The following is a 14,896-nucleotide window of genomic DNA, read 5'->3' as shown; positions in this document are numbered from 1 at the left end:
TTTTCTTCTGTAAAGTACAGCATGTGTCAGGTTCAGACAAATACAAAAAATGACTGTATATTTTATTAAAAGCTTATTTTTTCCCTCTCTCTCTCTTTTTAACAAAAGTCTAATTAAGTAGTTGTTCCCTTAGGTACAAAGTACACAGTTCATAATTCATTTGATATAAAATGTCAGTTTAGATTTTCGCACTTGTTTGATAAATGAGAAAAAACATGTACATTTCAATTTCCTTCTACGAGCCTTTACTAGCAGAAGCCCCCCTCCCCTTCTGCTGCTCAAAGACCTTTATGTTAAATTAAACATCAAGATTCAGAAACTGTAGGGAATGGTATTTCCAAGGCATACAGTACAAATACGTGAGACTGTTAAAAAAAAGGTAATGATTTTTCCTACCAGTAAAGTGATGTCTCCCAAAGAGCATCTTTGATCCTTGATTTAGTTTTCAGTTATAATTTAATATACAAAAACTGTCAGCAGCTTTCCTTACATTTAGACAAAGTGATATAGGCAGCTCCACAAAGAGCAAAATACAACATTCAAGGGCTTGCTCCCCTCCCAATACGTGCTTGTGACTCTGAAGTCCATCAATATTAATGGGGAAAATCTGTGTACATCAAAGGAGATGGCAGAGAGTTCATTTAATTGTATCTGTCATCATTAATGGTATGAAGTGCTTTTTCCTATATTACCAAATCCTGCCATTGATCAACATGCAAAAATCTCAGGGAGGTAATCTGCACAATGGCAAAAAGCAGAATCAAAAATTTAGTTCTGGAAATAAAACTACTGTAATTAGGAAAATAACAACAAAACACTGTATGCTGTTCTCTTAATGTAACACATGAGGCCGAGCCTGACAAATCTGAACTATCACATTTACAGAGTAAACAAGAATTCTTATCACTTCTCACAATTGCCAACCGCAATGCTATGGCTGTCAGTTCATGTTACATTCTAGTTCAACAGCTGCAGTACCAATAACTTAAGCTGTATTAGAAAGTAGCAATAGGATCATGTTCTGATGCTCATGCTGAGTATCAGCACTGATCCACAAATGCCCAGGACTCAGTACCTGCTCCTCTTGCCCCCATTGCTGCTGACATATACATTGCTTCACCCCAACCTGAAAAGTGCCTTTAGCCCTGGGTTACCATAGCATCTCCTCTGTCTTCTCCCCCGGTAAGACTGTTTTTCCCCTCTCCCTTGTAGTAGTTTCAACAGGAAAGATGGGCAGTAGTCTGCCTCCCTTGCTTATGAACCGAAAAATTAGCACACTGCCTGGCAAGTGGGAGATGAGAATGTTTGTTAGTCATTTTAGAACGAATAATCCAGATCCCTCTCTTTTGGCCAGTGCTCTGAGATGAGCTGTGACAGAATAGGAAAGGTGACACCTCTGTTCCACCTAACTGTGGCAAAAATCCCTAACTTTTAATGGATTGGTCCCCCACTAAAAATAGCATTTCAATTGACAGAAATATGATCTGGTGTTACCCACTGAAGCAAAATTTTTAATATTTAAGGTGAATAAAAAGCAATTCAGACAAGCCTATTCACACATGGAAATAATTGTGTGAAATCCACAACTGAGTTATCTGATAGAAGGGGAAAAGGGTCACAACCTTTTATACTCAACCCATTGACATAGGATGTTCTAGATACTCTTAACAAACCATTTATATGAATTAACTCTTGGCTTCATTTCCTTTGATAATGGTGAAGAACACACAAATTCACTGCAAATGGTGGAAGTGTGTCAATATACAACAATGAATAAATAACCTGTTCCCAAGTATTTTTACTGAAAAGGCCTTGGCTACTCTCTTATTGTTCAAAATTGGGCATCCTAATTGATTAAAAGCCTTAGTAACAACATTACGTTTCATTCAAACCCAAGCCAGGCTGTTTGTGTTTTGCCTTATATGCCACGAGATGTGTCAAAACATTTACTCCAGTCTGCACATACAATTCACCCTATGTTGAGGTGAAAGAAATACTTTGGCAACATTTATTCTCTACAATACAGATTTTCTTCAATCTTTTGACAAAAGGTAACGAAGAAGGGAAAATCTCCTCTCCTTTGTTCATTTTTAAACACTGAAAGGGCTAAATCTTCATCACAGAAAATTTACAGCTGATTAATTCAGATTACAACCATCAGGAGCTTTCTGTCGAATTTTTTGGACAGCACTACCAATTTCTTAAGCATAACCCTCTCAGACAAGCTTCTTAGGATGTAAGAGCACTCACAATTTTGGTAAAAGTTAAAACAGAATAGAGAAGTATTCTTTCTTTACGGAATGCCATCTCTTTACTCATTCAACTTCATTTCTTTCTTCATGTTCTGTTAGAGCCGTTTAGATAATCTAAAAGCAGCCAACCTAAATTCATGTATTTACTATATATACAATGATTGCATTTAATTATGGTCACGTTCTTCATGAAGAGGCAATCCCCAGGTCTAAGCTGAGGGACAAGAAGGAAGGCTGACAGACTTTCTGGCACGTATATTACACTTCTCAGCATGAGGCTGAACATAAAAATCTTTTTTACTTTCCCTTGCCAAGACAATGCCTGTCTTTCTGTCTATATGTAAAATAGGAATAACAAACCACAGTCACTTTAGAAGCCTACTGGAAGGCTGAATTAGTAAAGATTTGTAAAAATCATAAAGTAAGTACGTCAGTATAAAAAGCAGTAAGAATTAACATAATTCAGTACTGGATGTATCCCACCATAACATGGAATACATGAATTCCCTTTCTCTCTTATTTTACTAACCTGGAATTAATTGAAGAGCACAGTATTTCTTTGTCAGAAGAGTGAATAAGACCTACATACAAGTCCACAGAAAAAAAAAAGACAAAAAAATCCAGCATGCATGCATGAACATTTATACACTAATCGCATACATATTTGCATGTGTGCATCTGCACACTTTCTTTTCAGAAAGAAAAACACAGTGAAGAAAGCGTGTCAAATGTCAGGAATCACTGAGGACTGTAGACATATACAGTCAGCTTTGTTGTAAGAAAGAGGGTAGCATATGACAACTGTGCATTATATAGGTACCAGAGGAGAAATTGTGACTCTAATGACTGATTCTCACTCAACTTCCCTTTTCTCTCCCTTTTGGTCTTTATAGAGAAGTATATTTCTCCTTAGGTACTCAGTCAACTACCCCAAAGACAACATGAGGGATGATGCATAATAAGGAGCATTTTACTAGGAAAAAATCAAACATAAAATGCCACCAGAACAAATAATTAATTATATGGAGGAAAAATGCTTTATGATAAGAAGGCTGACTTCCATAGTCTAGATGCTTCAAGTGCAGAAAACTAAAGACCAAAACAAAAAAAAAAACAACTGAAAAACAGCCACTAAACCACAGACAGTTGCCTTGATGACAGTTAATGAAAATGCCATTTTATTCTGGAAACTACAGGGGCAGGAGTTGTCAAAAATAAATATAATAAATTGAGCTTTTTAGAAAAGCAGTGCAAATCACCACAGCAAAGTAACATAAAAAGTAATCCAATTCTTGCATATATCTGGAAAACAGTTATAAAGAAAAAAATCATGGTGTGATTTTTCAAATGTCTTCTGTATGTTTTCACTAGGAATTTCAATGTCATTTTACTGTAGAATTCCTTCAACAGAACCATCTAATTTGTCACATAAAGAATGTTGAATTTAATTGGAGTACTGAACTGGTTCAGATTTACAAAGAATTAAAAAAAAAATCCCTACCATGAATAAGGTTAAGATTATATAAAAACTTCAAACTTCATCTAAATTGTGTCCTTTTATATGTACAACTGAAATTGCTCTGAAATAGATTTATATGCTGGTAGGTCATAATTTTAAATAATTATCTGCTGCTAAATTCCCCACTACTATATAGTCTTCTGGTTTTTAGTAGTACAATCAAGCTGTAGTTTCCAGCATGAATTCTCTACCACAGATTTCTTCCAAGAGATTTTAAGTACAGCCTGGACCTCATGATAAGCCTAAGATTTTGGAAAGACGTGGAGTGAGACCTCCACATTGAGGTTAATTGCCAGCTTATAGATGATTATTTGGCTATTTCAAGCTGTTCTTCCTTTCTCATCTGGCACTCTCCAATCAAGAAAAAAAAAAAAAATCAATGTTCTTCAAGGCAACTAAAATTGCAGTTTTGATCTTCTTGCTGTTTCATGAAGCTCCAGAAGACAGACAGCAACCTAAGAGCTGATACAGGTGACGTACGTTGCGGGCATGGAAACAGCATAGCTCTAGCTCTGGGAGATCTGCCTAGCCCCAAAAAGACAGGGTGCAGGGACAAAGGGAAGGAAGCAATCATAGCTGAAGTGTCATTGTCTTCTGGAACTCCCCAGTTTTATGAGTAGGGACTTATACTAAGGCCCAATTTAAAGCAACCTTGAGACAGTCCTTTATGATCTGTGGAGTTAGGCTGAGCCCCAACTCGCTGCAATTCAGGAAAGTGGACACCTCTGTGCCTCTTGTTGCTGGAGTCTGAAGACACAACCTTTCAGGAATGAGACTTACTTCTCTCTTCTTTTGCCACACAAAACCAAGAATAGGCTCAGTATGAGCTTAAAGATGTGCTGAACAGACTGGGAGAGGGGAATAGAAGAGGAAAGTAGAACTAATGAAAATGACAATCAATTCAATATTGCAGAGGTTAGAGAAGAATTATTGCTTCATTAGAACAACTCCCAGTTTTCCACACACAGTTTTGCAGTCCTCCTCTTATATCATCTTTGTGGACAAAAAGAACTGAAATGGCCAATTTACACAGCTTGCTGCTGACACTCTTTAATTAGCTAGGTCATTAACGAGAGATGTAGGAAAGCTGTTCCTCTCCCTAGTCTATCCTGCTGTCTCTCCTTAAACTACCTCTAGAAAAGATATGGTCACAATTTTTCATGAAGAACTTTCTGTTAACACTCCTCACCTCACTCCTGACAACTTGTTCATAATTTTGCTTAAAATTTCCTGTTCTTCATCAAAATCAGAGATTATATGAATCTGAAGTTATACAGGTATCACGAAAATTGTTGAGAATTCAGAATTGTTTTAAATATCTTTTTGCAACGAATATAACAGATTGATGTGAGAAGCTTTTCTTTTATTTTTCTTCCAAGTTTCATTTATTTTTATCCATTTTTAAATCCCTTTTTTACTAACCTAACTTTACAAGAAGTGACATAAGAGAATGGAAAAGAAAAATGGAAAAGAAACAGAAGACATAGAACATAAAGAATTGTGCTGAGTTTTAGTCTAAGCCTATAGGAAAAAGACAGACAGGAAGAAGGCAAGAATAAATTAAAAAAATGTCTCAGAAACACCTGAAATTTGAAGTAAATTCTCTCAAAACAAGTTTTACAGTGTGACTTTTAGTGTGATACTGAGCATCATGGAAAACCAAACCTGTCTCACAGGGAAAAACTCAAGCATATTCTGGTTTGATTTTTCTTCCTAAATAATTCTGGCCTAACAGCATCCATTTGTTGTTTACTGAATATTCATTCATCTAAGGAGGCCTATTGGCTTCGGTGATCAACTTTCATGACCACTTTTACATGTGAATATAAGTTGTATGATGTGATTGTTTGCATCATTCGAGCAATGATTCTACAATCAGGTTCAATATCTAGTCCCAAAGGTGTTGCTGCCTAAACTAACAGTGGCTAAAATCCTCTGGTTGCAGGACTCCATCCTCTGTAGATGTTGTACAAACATCGACAGCCACAAATAAGTAGGCTCACTTTTTGCTGCTGGAAACTAGCCCAGGCTTGTAGTCAGAGCCATGCAGCATCCCATATAGAAACAAGGGACCAGCAAAGGGAAGGTTCTTAAGAATCCAAGGCAAAATCTGACATTTTTACTAGACATTCCTATGTTGTGCAAATCACAGACAGAGCATAGAAACAAACATATTCCATAAATTATGACAGAGATTAAAGAGACCCTTCACTGCTTAGGCAAATATTTTCTTCCAGAGTTTCTTCCCTTTTGTGCTTTACAAAGGAAATATATATCAGTTCTTGGAGATTTTTCTATAGCTAAGTCAGCACCAGGTAAACGGTTTGAAATCCCCAACAGAAGCAACTACACAAAGACAACTCTGCAATGGGATACAGATTTCCCATCCACAGCAAGCCTCATATCTCTTGTCATTACTTGGGAATCTAGTCCTTTTATGTTCTTTAGAGGTGGTGATTGAGCCTCCACATTCCTGCTTCCCATCTGATATGCAGCTTGTCTCTCTCAGCTACCTCTTTTACATCTACTTTTTCCAACATAATCTATCTTCTTTCTTTCCACTCACACTTCTTATTCCCTTATATATTAGGGCTCTTGCAGTTGAAGGAAGTGAACAAATAGACTTAACTGGAGTATAAGCTATTAACTGTAGTGACTGCAGTTTGTCTGCAGCTAGCTTACCATCTCTTATTACAAAGAAATCCTAAATTAACAGGGTCTTCTATGTGCCACTACACCAGAAATAGCACTCACTAAGAAGGAAAATATATAACCAAGAATTCAATATAGATTTTTTTCCCAGATTTCTGCAGGTTTACATCCCCTGTATCATTTCAATTCATTTACCTAATTCAATTATTTCTAAAACAATTTATTCTCCAGATTTTTTACTGGCTGGCAACCTCAAATTAATGTGAAGCATGAGGTAGTATGTTATTTTTTTCAACTCCTCCCAAAGCAGTTTAGGACAAGATAAATAGAACAAATTTATTCTTTTTGGAAAAAATATAAAACTAAAAAAATATTAACTTCTTTCTATGTGGTATGAAATCTGTCACTAATCATTTTAAACTATGCCCTTTTAAGCTTCTTCCATCCCTTTTAGCTTTCTATGCAGTTCTTTGATGTAACAGTTTCAGAGATTTCAGTTCATCTGGAAAAAAAGATTGAAGTCTTGAGGCAAAAAAAGCAGAGTATTTAAAATTTATATACTCCATAATGCCTTTGTTCTGAACTTGAACATCCTGAAAAACTTCTATGCTTTCTTTTGCCTTCTGACTCTGAAGATAATTTGTTCTCATGGTTTCAGCTTCTTATTATGAAACAGTGACTTTAACTGGTGGTTCCAGCATTTAAGTACATGCACAGTCATGGCTGACCCTTTCTGATCAATTGCCAATCCATACAGGTTTGACTGATAAAAGAGCCAATTAGATTTAAGCAAATTAAGGGACACCACCAATGTCAACCACTTATTAAACTAAATGCTGAATTCCATGCATACAAAACACTAATGCACCAAGTCTTATTAAGAGTTGAAATCCTAACCCCATTAGTAACTCCAGACCACTACAGGGTAAGGGTGAAAAGAAAGCTTCATATTTATGGATTAACATTAGGATTCAGTTTGTTGTGGGGTTTTTTTTTCATCTTTCCAAGAACACTTGAACCTGCACTGCAATTTTACTCAAGAGCTAAGATAAAATAAATTCCTTATTTCTGAGACTTTTTTTAAAAAGCATTGACTTTAAGTGTGGCAAATCAGCTTGATGAGAAATGAAGGTGTATTCAATCAGGTAACGTTAAAGATACGGTGTGCTTTCTATCATGTGCAATGCCTCTGAAGTAAAAACAAAATGAAACTAAAGAAATGCATGTTGAAAAAAAAATTGGATCATAATTGTGACCTGCAATAATTTCAGAATGCAATACTCTTTTGTCCTCTATCACTCGCTCTCTTACACAGTCTTCCAACAAGCTTCATAAAGCATACTCCACAGAAAATAAAATTCCTTCTGGTTTTACTAGCATCTAGATTTTGTTTAATGATTTACAAAGTGTTTGTAAGTGAAGGCACTGAATACAGCCCAGTGTAAAGTTACCACTACACTCATAATTTAGCATGCAATGGAATTGTATGTAATCCAAAAAGTCATCATCATAAACATCATGGTAAATATACATTTGCCTAGATATACATGTGTGTGTGTCTACATGTGTGCACACATATAGTGAGAGTACTCTCATATGCACTGCTTCACTTATTATTCATTTCACTACAGATCACAGTCCACTGGATAATAGTATGGAAGATTTCGTTAATAACTCTCACTGCTAATTTAATTCTACTAAACACACATATCCTACTGAATGCCACATGCTTTTCAGCATGATTTTATGTGTAAATCAGGATAATATGTTTTCAGATCATTAACTAAAAGGAAGCGTGAACTAAAACCTATTTAATCAATGAGGTATTGCTTTTAAACTACCACAAGGTCATAAAGAAGATAATTTCAAAGCTATAAGTTTTCTAGTTGTAATCAACAACAATCTAATGATGAAAGAAAGTGTATCTTAACGGCTGTCATAAACTTGTACACATCCTTGCCCATCTATAAAGATCCCTTACCTTCTCCTTTGGTAAAATTTTCACTACCAAATTTTGCTATTTCTGCATGCAAAACTGAAGTATGACACTGGGATCAGAAATGTCAGCATCTAACTCCTCTGTGTTAAGAAAGCAGTAAAACAGTTTTATTGTTATATGAAAATGTATATTTGTTAATATTAGGTGTAATTTGGCAATCAGATTAGAAAAGCATAAAATCTTCTGGGAATTTACCTTTTCTGTATTCCTCAGTAATGTGTCATACAGACTGCATTTTATTTGTTCACTTCTCAGAAGCTGTTCTATTGGTTTGGCCCCAAAGTCAACCCATCTATCTAAAAACAAACAGTTCCAAGTGTATTTTTAAGATGTAAGGTTTATGGGATTTTGTTTGTTTGTTTGTTTTCCTTTGCCTTTTTTCTTTATTTTACTTTCAAACGTTCTATCAATCTACACTATTCCTGATGATCAGCTGCAGCTACAACTCTCAAGATCAAGTTGAGCTCTCACATTAGAATTCAAAATTGCCTCAAATTCATTGTTTCCACTGGCATTTATTCAACAAAAACTAACTCACTAGGATGTCCATGAAAAGAGAATGCAAAAGGAACACATATGCATCACTTATAAATTTAAGCTTTCATAAAAAAGATTACAAATGAAAATAAATCGTGCACAGTGTTTAGGGAGTACCTGCTCAAGCCTTTTTTATTTGAAATTTTAATGAAGATAACATCCAAAGTGGCTTGGCTCCTCATTCACTGTAAATCAGCACATTGTAATTGACTTACAGCTACACCATTTAGTGGATTCTGGCTTGATATTTTACCAATGGCTTTTATTATTAAATAAATGATCTAAATCTATCCAATAAGAGATCTTTGTCAGCACTTGCAACTTTTGCTCTAAAACATATTACAAAATGCAGGTGACCTTTTCTATATTCTTAGACTAGATTAGCCATCCATGATAGAATACAGCACCATTCACAGCAAAAGGAATGAAGCATATAGTGCGCTTCTGACCTACACTACATGTTAACAATACAACTACCTGTTTTCATTCTCTAGCTCTTAAACTAAGAATGTGACAAACTAGAAGGTGAAAAGAACAATTTTGTTACTAAGAACTACTAATAAAAGCATATTCTTCTGAAATTCCATTCTTCACTTGCAATAATACATAAATGTTTTGCTCAGCAGATTATTTGGTAATTGTTACATGCAGAGAAAAAGCACTTTTTCATACTTACCTCCTGGAGGCATGACTACTGTTATAGCATCACTTATCAAGCTGCCCTGGCGGTTGGAAGCATTCACTTGTACTGTGTAGTTAGAAAACGGAATCAGTCCTTTAATGGGCACCCATACATGGGATTTGTTGCTGCTGAATAACATCCGAGTACCATTTACAATAGAATAATTAGCATCAACTGTTAGGGAAAAAGAAGGGGTACAGGGAGAAAAAATATTAGACCTTGTAACTGCTACAATTCATTGTCTTTATGAACTAAGTCTTATTTGTAGTTAAATTAAAAGTTGCCATTGATACCATAAATGCCAAAATAAAAAGTCCTATTTGGAAGAAAGCATATTATTCACCAATTTCTCCTTCTTTTGCCAACAGTTTATGGTACTTGTAAAACTTCTTGGAAACTAAATTAATCAACCATAAAATTGCAAAGCTGACTGCTATATACTGCAAACAGAAGTCAGATTTCAGAAATTACTCATATTTAGAACAGTTTGTGATAATTACAAATTCAAAACATTAAGGTTAACTCTTATGCCTAAGAATGACTAGTAAAACCTGTTGAATTCACTAGAAAATTGCTTACCTTAGGAGTTACAAGCTAATTGCTTACATAAGAATTAGTCATCTTCAGTAAGACACACATACTTTCCAGCATGGCCTGCAATCCTCTCAATGATAAAACAAGGATGTGAAGTATTCAGTTATCAGCTGACATTAACAGAGGACACCACAGCAAACAACATGTCCTTTACAACTCTGAAGATCTCAAACTCAAGATAAGACAATATTTTACCCTACAAAAATAAGCACCACAACAAAAACCTTTCCAAAATACTGATCAGTAAGACTGGAAAATAATAATAGTAAAATGTATGTCAAGTAACAACCTTTTTTGACTTGATGAAGATTTCACTCATGCATCTGAGAATAAAGCTGCAAGATTACCCAATATTTTGAACATATTAAATGCTCTATTAATGGCTAATATTATTACTATTATCCACCATGCCATGGAGAGCTCTCACATTGAAACTGATGGAAATTTTGCATTACAAACAACAACAGAATCACACAAGTCTGAGACCACTGGTATGAGGATAAGATTAAACAGAATATAACTATTAATAATATCTTAAATTAATTAAGGCATTGTCATGGGCAGAAGATTAAATATTCACATCTGAGTCCTCTACAAAATCTAAATAAGACTTAAAAAAAACCCCACCTTATAAACTCTCTTTTAATTATTTTTTAGCTGAAATTCATTGGGTTTACTCATTCTTCTGCAAGTTTCAAATGAACTATTAAAACAGAAATACTTTTAAATCTGAAACAGTTTTTCAAATAGTCCATATTTCTATGAAGTGCACTAACGTGCATATGCAGTATATTTCAGTCATGCTTAAATTACATTTTACCATGGGTGAGTGACCTGGACTTTCTTCTAATTTAAGGATTCCTATAAAAAAACTGTGATTCACTTATGGTACAGGATCAAGCTATTCCATTATTGTGATGCTCATATTGATGCATAAAGGGTGTTTTCACTTATTCTTCTTGTGGAAGATGGAAAATTTACTTTCTGAGGTTTTGGGGAGGGGGATAGCTTTATAAATCTGCCTTGTAGTCTAGTTTCTCGTTGCTCAAATTCTACTTGGATTACACCATGCCATACTACCAGATTGCCTGAACAACAACAGTAGTGTGAATGTAGAATGACATCATGAAAACTGATGGATTTTTTCTGGTTTTCACTGAATTTTACATTAGCCTGAGAGACTCCATTTTATAAACATCAATGGAGGCAAAGCTTCTTATCATGCAAGAACAACCACCATGTTTTACACATTCCACATACAGACATACCAATTCTGCAGAAGCAGAGTTATTTTGTCTAGGATTACTCTTATGTCCCCAGCCAACAATATAAACATGTCTCTGCATTACCTGATCTTAGCTCTTAAATTGTATATCAAACCCTCCTTCTGCACATTTGTGAAACTGTCCCTATGTGAGATTTGTGAGTAGAAACAATCCAGCAAAGCACATTTTCCCCATTATCACAGTTTTTCTGTGCACCTCCAGGCAGACCATGACACATTATTTGTGAAGCACACCCAACAACATGTGCACCCATTGTTTTGTTAACAACAAGAAAGCCATTAGAAATGGTCAACTGACATAGATTCTGAAGGTCCTTAAGGACTTGGCTGGCTGTGAAAAGAGGTGTATTTCTTAAATGTTTCACCTATAATGCGAAGGAAAGATTAAAAATCCGGTGTTGACAGATCAAGGCACATGAGATCAATACAAACCTCAAGCATAAAAGAGTCCCTAACAGCAATTTATGTGCTCAACTCCTGAGAAAATTAAACTTTTTCTATCAACGGTACAGTCTTAACATGTTAATATTTACTCTTATCCACCTGAGCCCAGAATGAAAGTGTGTACTTCCTCTGCTGATATTTTTATTTCACTATTAGTCTTTCTTCCAGTGGCTAACTATATCGTCTTTTCAAAAATACAGTTTTGAGTAACAGGAAAAGAATTAAAAGGATAACACTCTATTCCAAGTTGCCTGAATAACAACATTAATATACAGTAATTATACAATTAGTTGTAACATTACATTCTAGTTATAGCAGAGTGATTACTTGGCAATTATAAGAAGTATATAATTACTCAATAATTAGGAGAAGTATGTAATTACATAACCATTTTATTCAGGTCAAAAATGAACTTGCAAATTCACAATGAGATAGACAACATATCAGTTCAAAATGTTTCATTGCTTCTAATAAAAAGCTGAGGAGTACTCACAAGTTTCCTAACTTGAATTTTACACAGACAAAAGGGATTTTATCCCAGTTCCCAGCCAAGTAACTTACTGCTACTGGCATGTATAGTATTAGAGGAACTTTTTTAAAATGCAGGTCTGATGGGATGAGATGCAATATGAAGCTTTGCCACTTCTCACTGCCTGAACTTTGCTTCCAGTGGGCTGGAAAATGCAGACACACAGGTTCAGCCTGACAGAAAGTGATACAGCAATAACCCTGTTGTATCACTCTGTGTCATTCCTGCCTAGACTGCTTCAGTGTGGACCCTATTTGTGAGAGAAGTCCACGAAACCTCTCTTCCATTTTTCATATGTGTTTTCCTCTCCATCCCACTCATAGGTCCCACTGCAAACTACCAGCAATTCTGCCACAGATCTAAACAGCAGCTGCCTCAGACACTCAGAGGCATTGTTTTGCTTCAGAAAAGTAGTTTCTACCAGCATACCTCCTTGCTCCTGCACATTTCTTTCTTGTAACTCCTGCCATGAACAGTCACTAGCACTCCAACAACCAAGATCCCCTCAAGACACAGCTAATGTGAGCAATCTAACCAGGACTTAACCTAACAACCTAAGGAAGCAGAAATCAGACTCCCAGAACTGGCTTACCATGTCCTTCAAGACTGAGATACTCCAGCAGCAAAAGATAAGTTCAGATGGAAAGATGCTCAGAGCCACTGTCTCCTATAACCTCACAAAAAAAGACTAAAGCCTTTGCAGACGTAAAAGGCTGCCCCATGCATCTTTCAGTATTTCTGCACCTAGAATCCTTATTTCCCCCGGTGTTTCTGAGGGATCTCTTTGTCTAGGTCTGGTATTTGAGAAACACCAGTTTATTCGTAGTTTATACCAGATCAAAGCATCTCAGTGTTTCAGGAAAACATCCAAATGAAGAAATTACAGCTAAAGAACACCCATATCCATACTTAAAAAACAAGCATACCTGAAACAAAGTCAAGTAATATAACATGCTCATGCAAAAAAAGATATACGAATATACATTGTTTAAAAGTGCTAAGATTCACACAGCACTCTAGCTGATGAATATTTGTGTTTGAAGGTTCACTATGGTTTCGGGTGGACCCTCTGAAAGGGGCTCCCAAGCAGCTGTGCATTCCTGTTACTACACCTGTAAACAGGTGAATAAAGCTCCTGTGGGTTGGTGGTGCGCAAATTACTGCTGTCCTGGGCTCATCATCCTATGGGGTTCACTAGATTGAAATAACAGAAACAGGTATCCCTTTTCCATTCTTGTTATAATCATTGTCACAAGAATTTTAATGCCTCATATATTCCCTAATTTTTTCATGTGTGCTATACTGCTCTGACCTTTTCAATATTCTGTAATTTGACTGGCTGGTGATTTCAAGTCCTCTCCTTTTTACAGCCTTATTAACTTGTGGGAAAGAGGTGAAATGGACAGCCAATCAGAATACATAATATTGAAAAGGTCACAGAAGTACAGTATAGTATCAGCAGACACAGAATCCTGTATATTAGTCATTAGTGTTCTGATATCTTATTCATGTGACAAAGGTTGTCAGGAGTGCGGGAAATGGTACAACATGGAACTATTTTCATGACAAAGACTGCAATGGGGAAAAGAAATCATACAAGCTAAACACATTCATCTCACATTCAAAAACTAGGCATTTTTCCCCAGAATTTGACACATTCAAAGGTACTCTGTCTTGATGGGTTTTAAGGAAAGATGTTTCTTTTTTACATATCAAGCAGAAAAACTGTATGTTTCATATATGTAGGCAAATACCAAATGCTTCTATTACTACCACCGCATTTGTGACTATTAAGTAATAAATTTAAACATAAGCAGTCTAATGTGTCAGTATCACAAACCCACTGACAGAACTATACTTTTGACTTCAGGCAGCAAGGAGGCTGTGCTTGTGAAAAATATTACTGTGGGCTTTTCTTTACCTAATCATGAAAAGCTAGCTGTCATACAGAACTTCCTTATACTTCTCTATTGGTATTCCTATGGCACTTCAAAAACTGAGCCACCATAGTAAAATAGATTTCTACCTCTTTATATCTGAGGTGTCCTAAAAATTGGCTGACTGATGTCTTGCCCCCAGATTTGTCTGAATTTAAACAATATTACAGGACTGTAGTTTGTGAAATGCGGAGAAATTTACACCTAAAAGGTAAAAACAGGTAAAAAAGGTAAAAAAGCATTAAACACTTGAGTCTTATCATCACAAATGTTTAATGAGCTATCATTTTCTTTTACTATCACTATTTCAAGATAACGCCAAGAGTTCTATCACAAAAGTACACTACATATTATGTGCTACTACATGCCAAAGGTATTTTTTGAGTGACTGTAAGGCTCTGTGCCACGCTCTAAAATAATATTACCAATCTATAGTGCTTCCATTATGTATATACAGGCCCTGATA

General features: G+C 35.7%; 1 protein-coding gene across 4 annotated transcripts in view; it reads right to left on the bottom strand.

The window, feature by feature from the left end:
* The window catches only part of USH2A (usherin), a 372,328-nt gene that overhangs the window by 146,591 nt on the left and 210,841 nt on the right, over positions 1-14,896 (bottom strand). For all 4 annotated transcript variants that reach the window (XR_008971850.1, XM_057406464.1, XM_057406465.1 and 1 more), the window contains exon 38: positions 9,636-9,815. Coding sequence is in view for 3 of the 4 variants with exons in the window: in XM_057406464.1 (XP_057262447.1) it covers positions 9,636-9,815 (180 nt within the window). In the remaining variant the exon portion in view is untranslated. The remainder of the gene's footprint in view (positions 1-9,635; positions 9,816-14,896) is intronic.

Source organism: Pezoporus wallicus, unplaced genomic scaffold (genome assembly GCF_028554395.1).
Source record: "Pezoporus wallicus isolate ANWC-B61680 ecotype Strahan unplaced genomic scaffold, APGP_CSIRO_Pwel_v1 scaffold_2617, whole genome shotgun sequence".
NCBI lineage: Eukaryota > Metazoa > Chordata > Aves > Psittaciformes > Psittacidae > Pezoporus > Pezoporus wallicus.
Note: the sequence above shows the minus strand (reverse complement) of the source record. Positions and strands in the feature narration are given on the sequence as shown.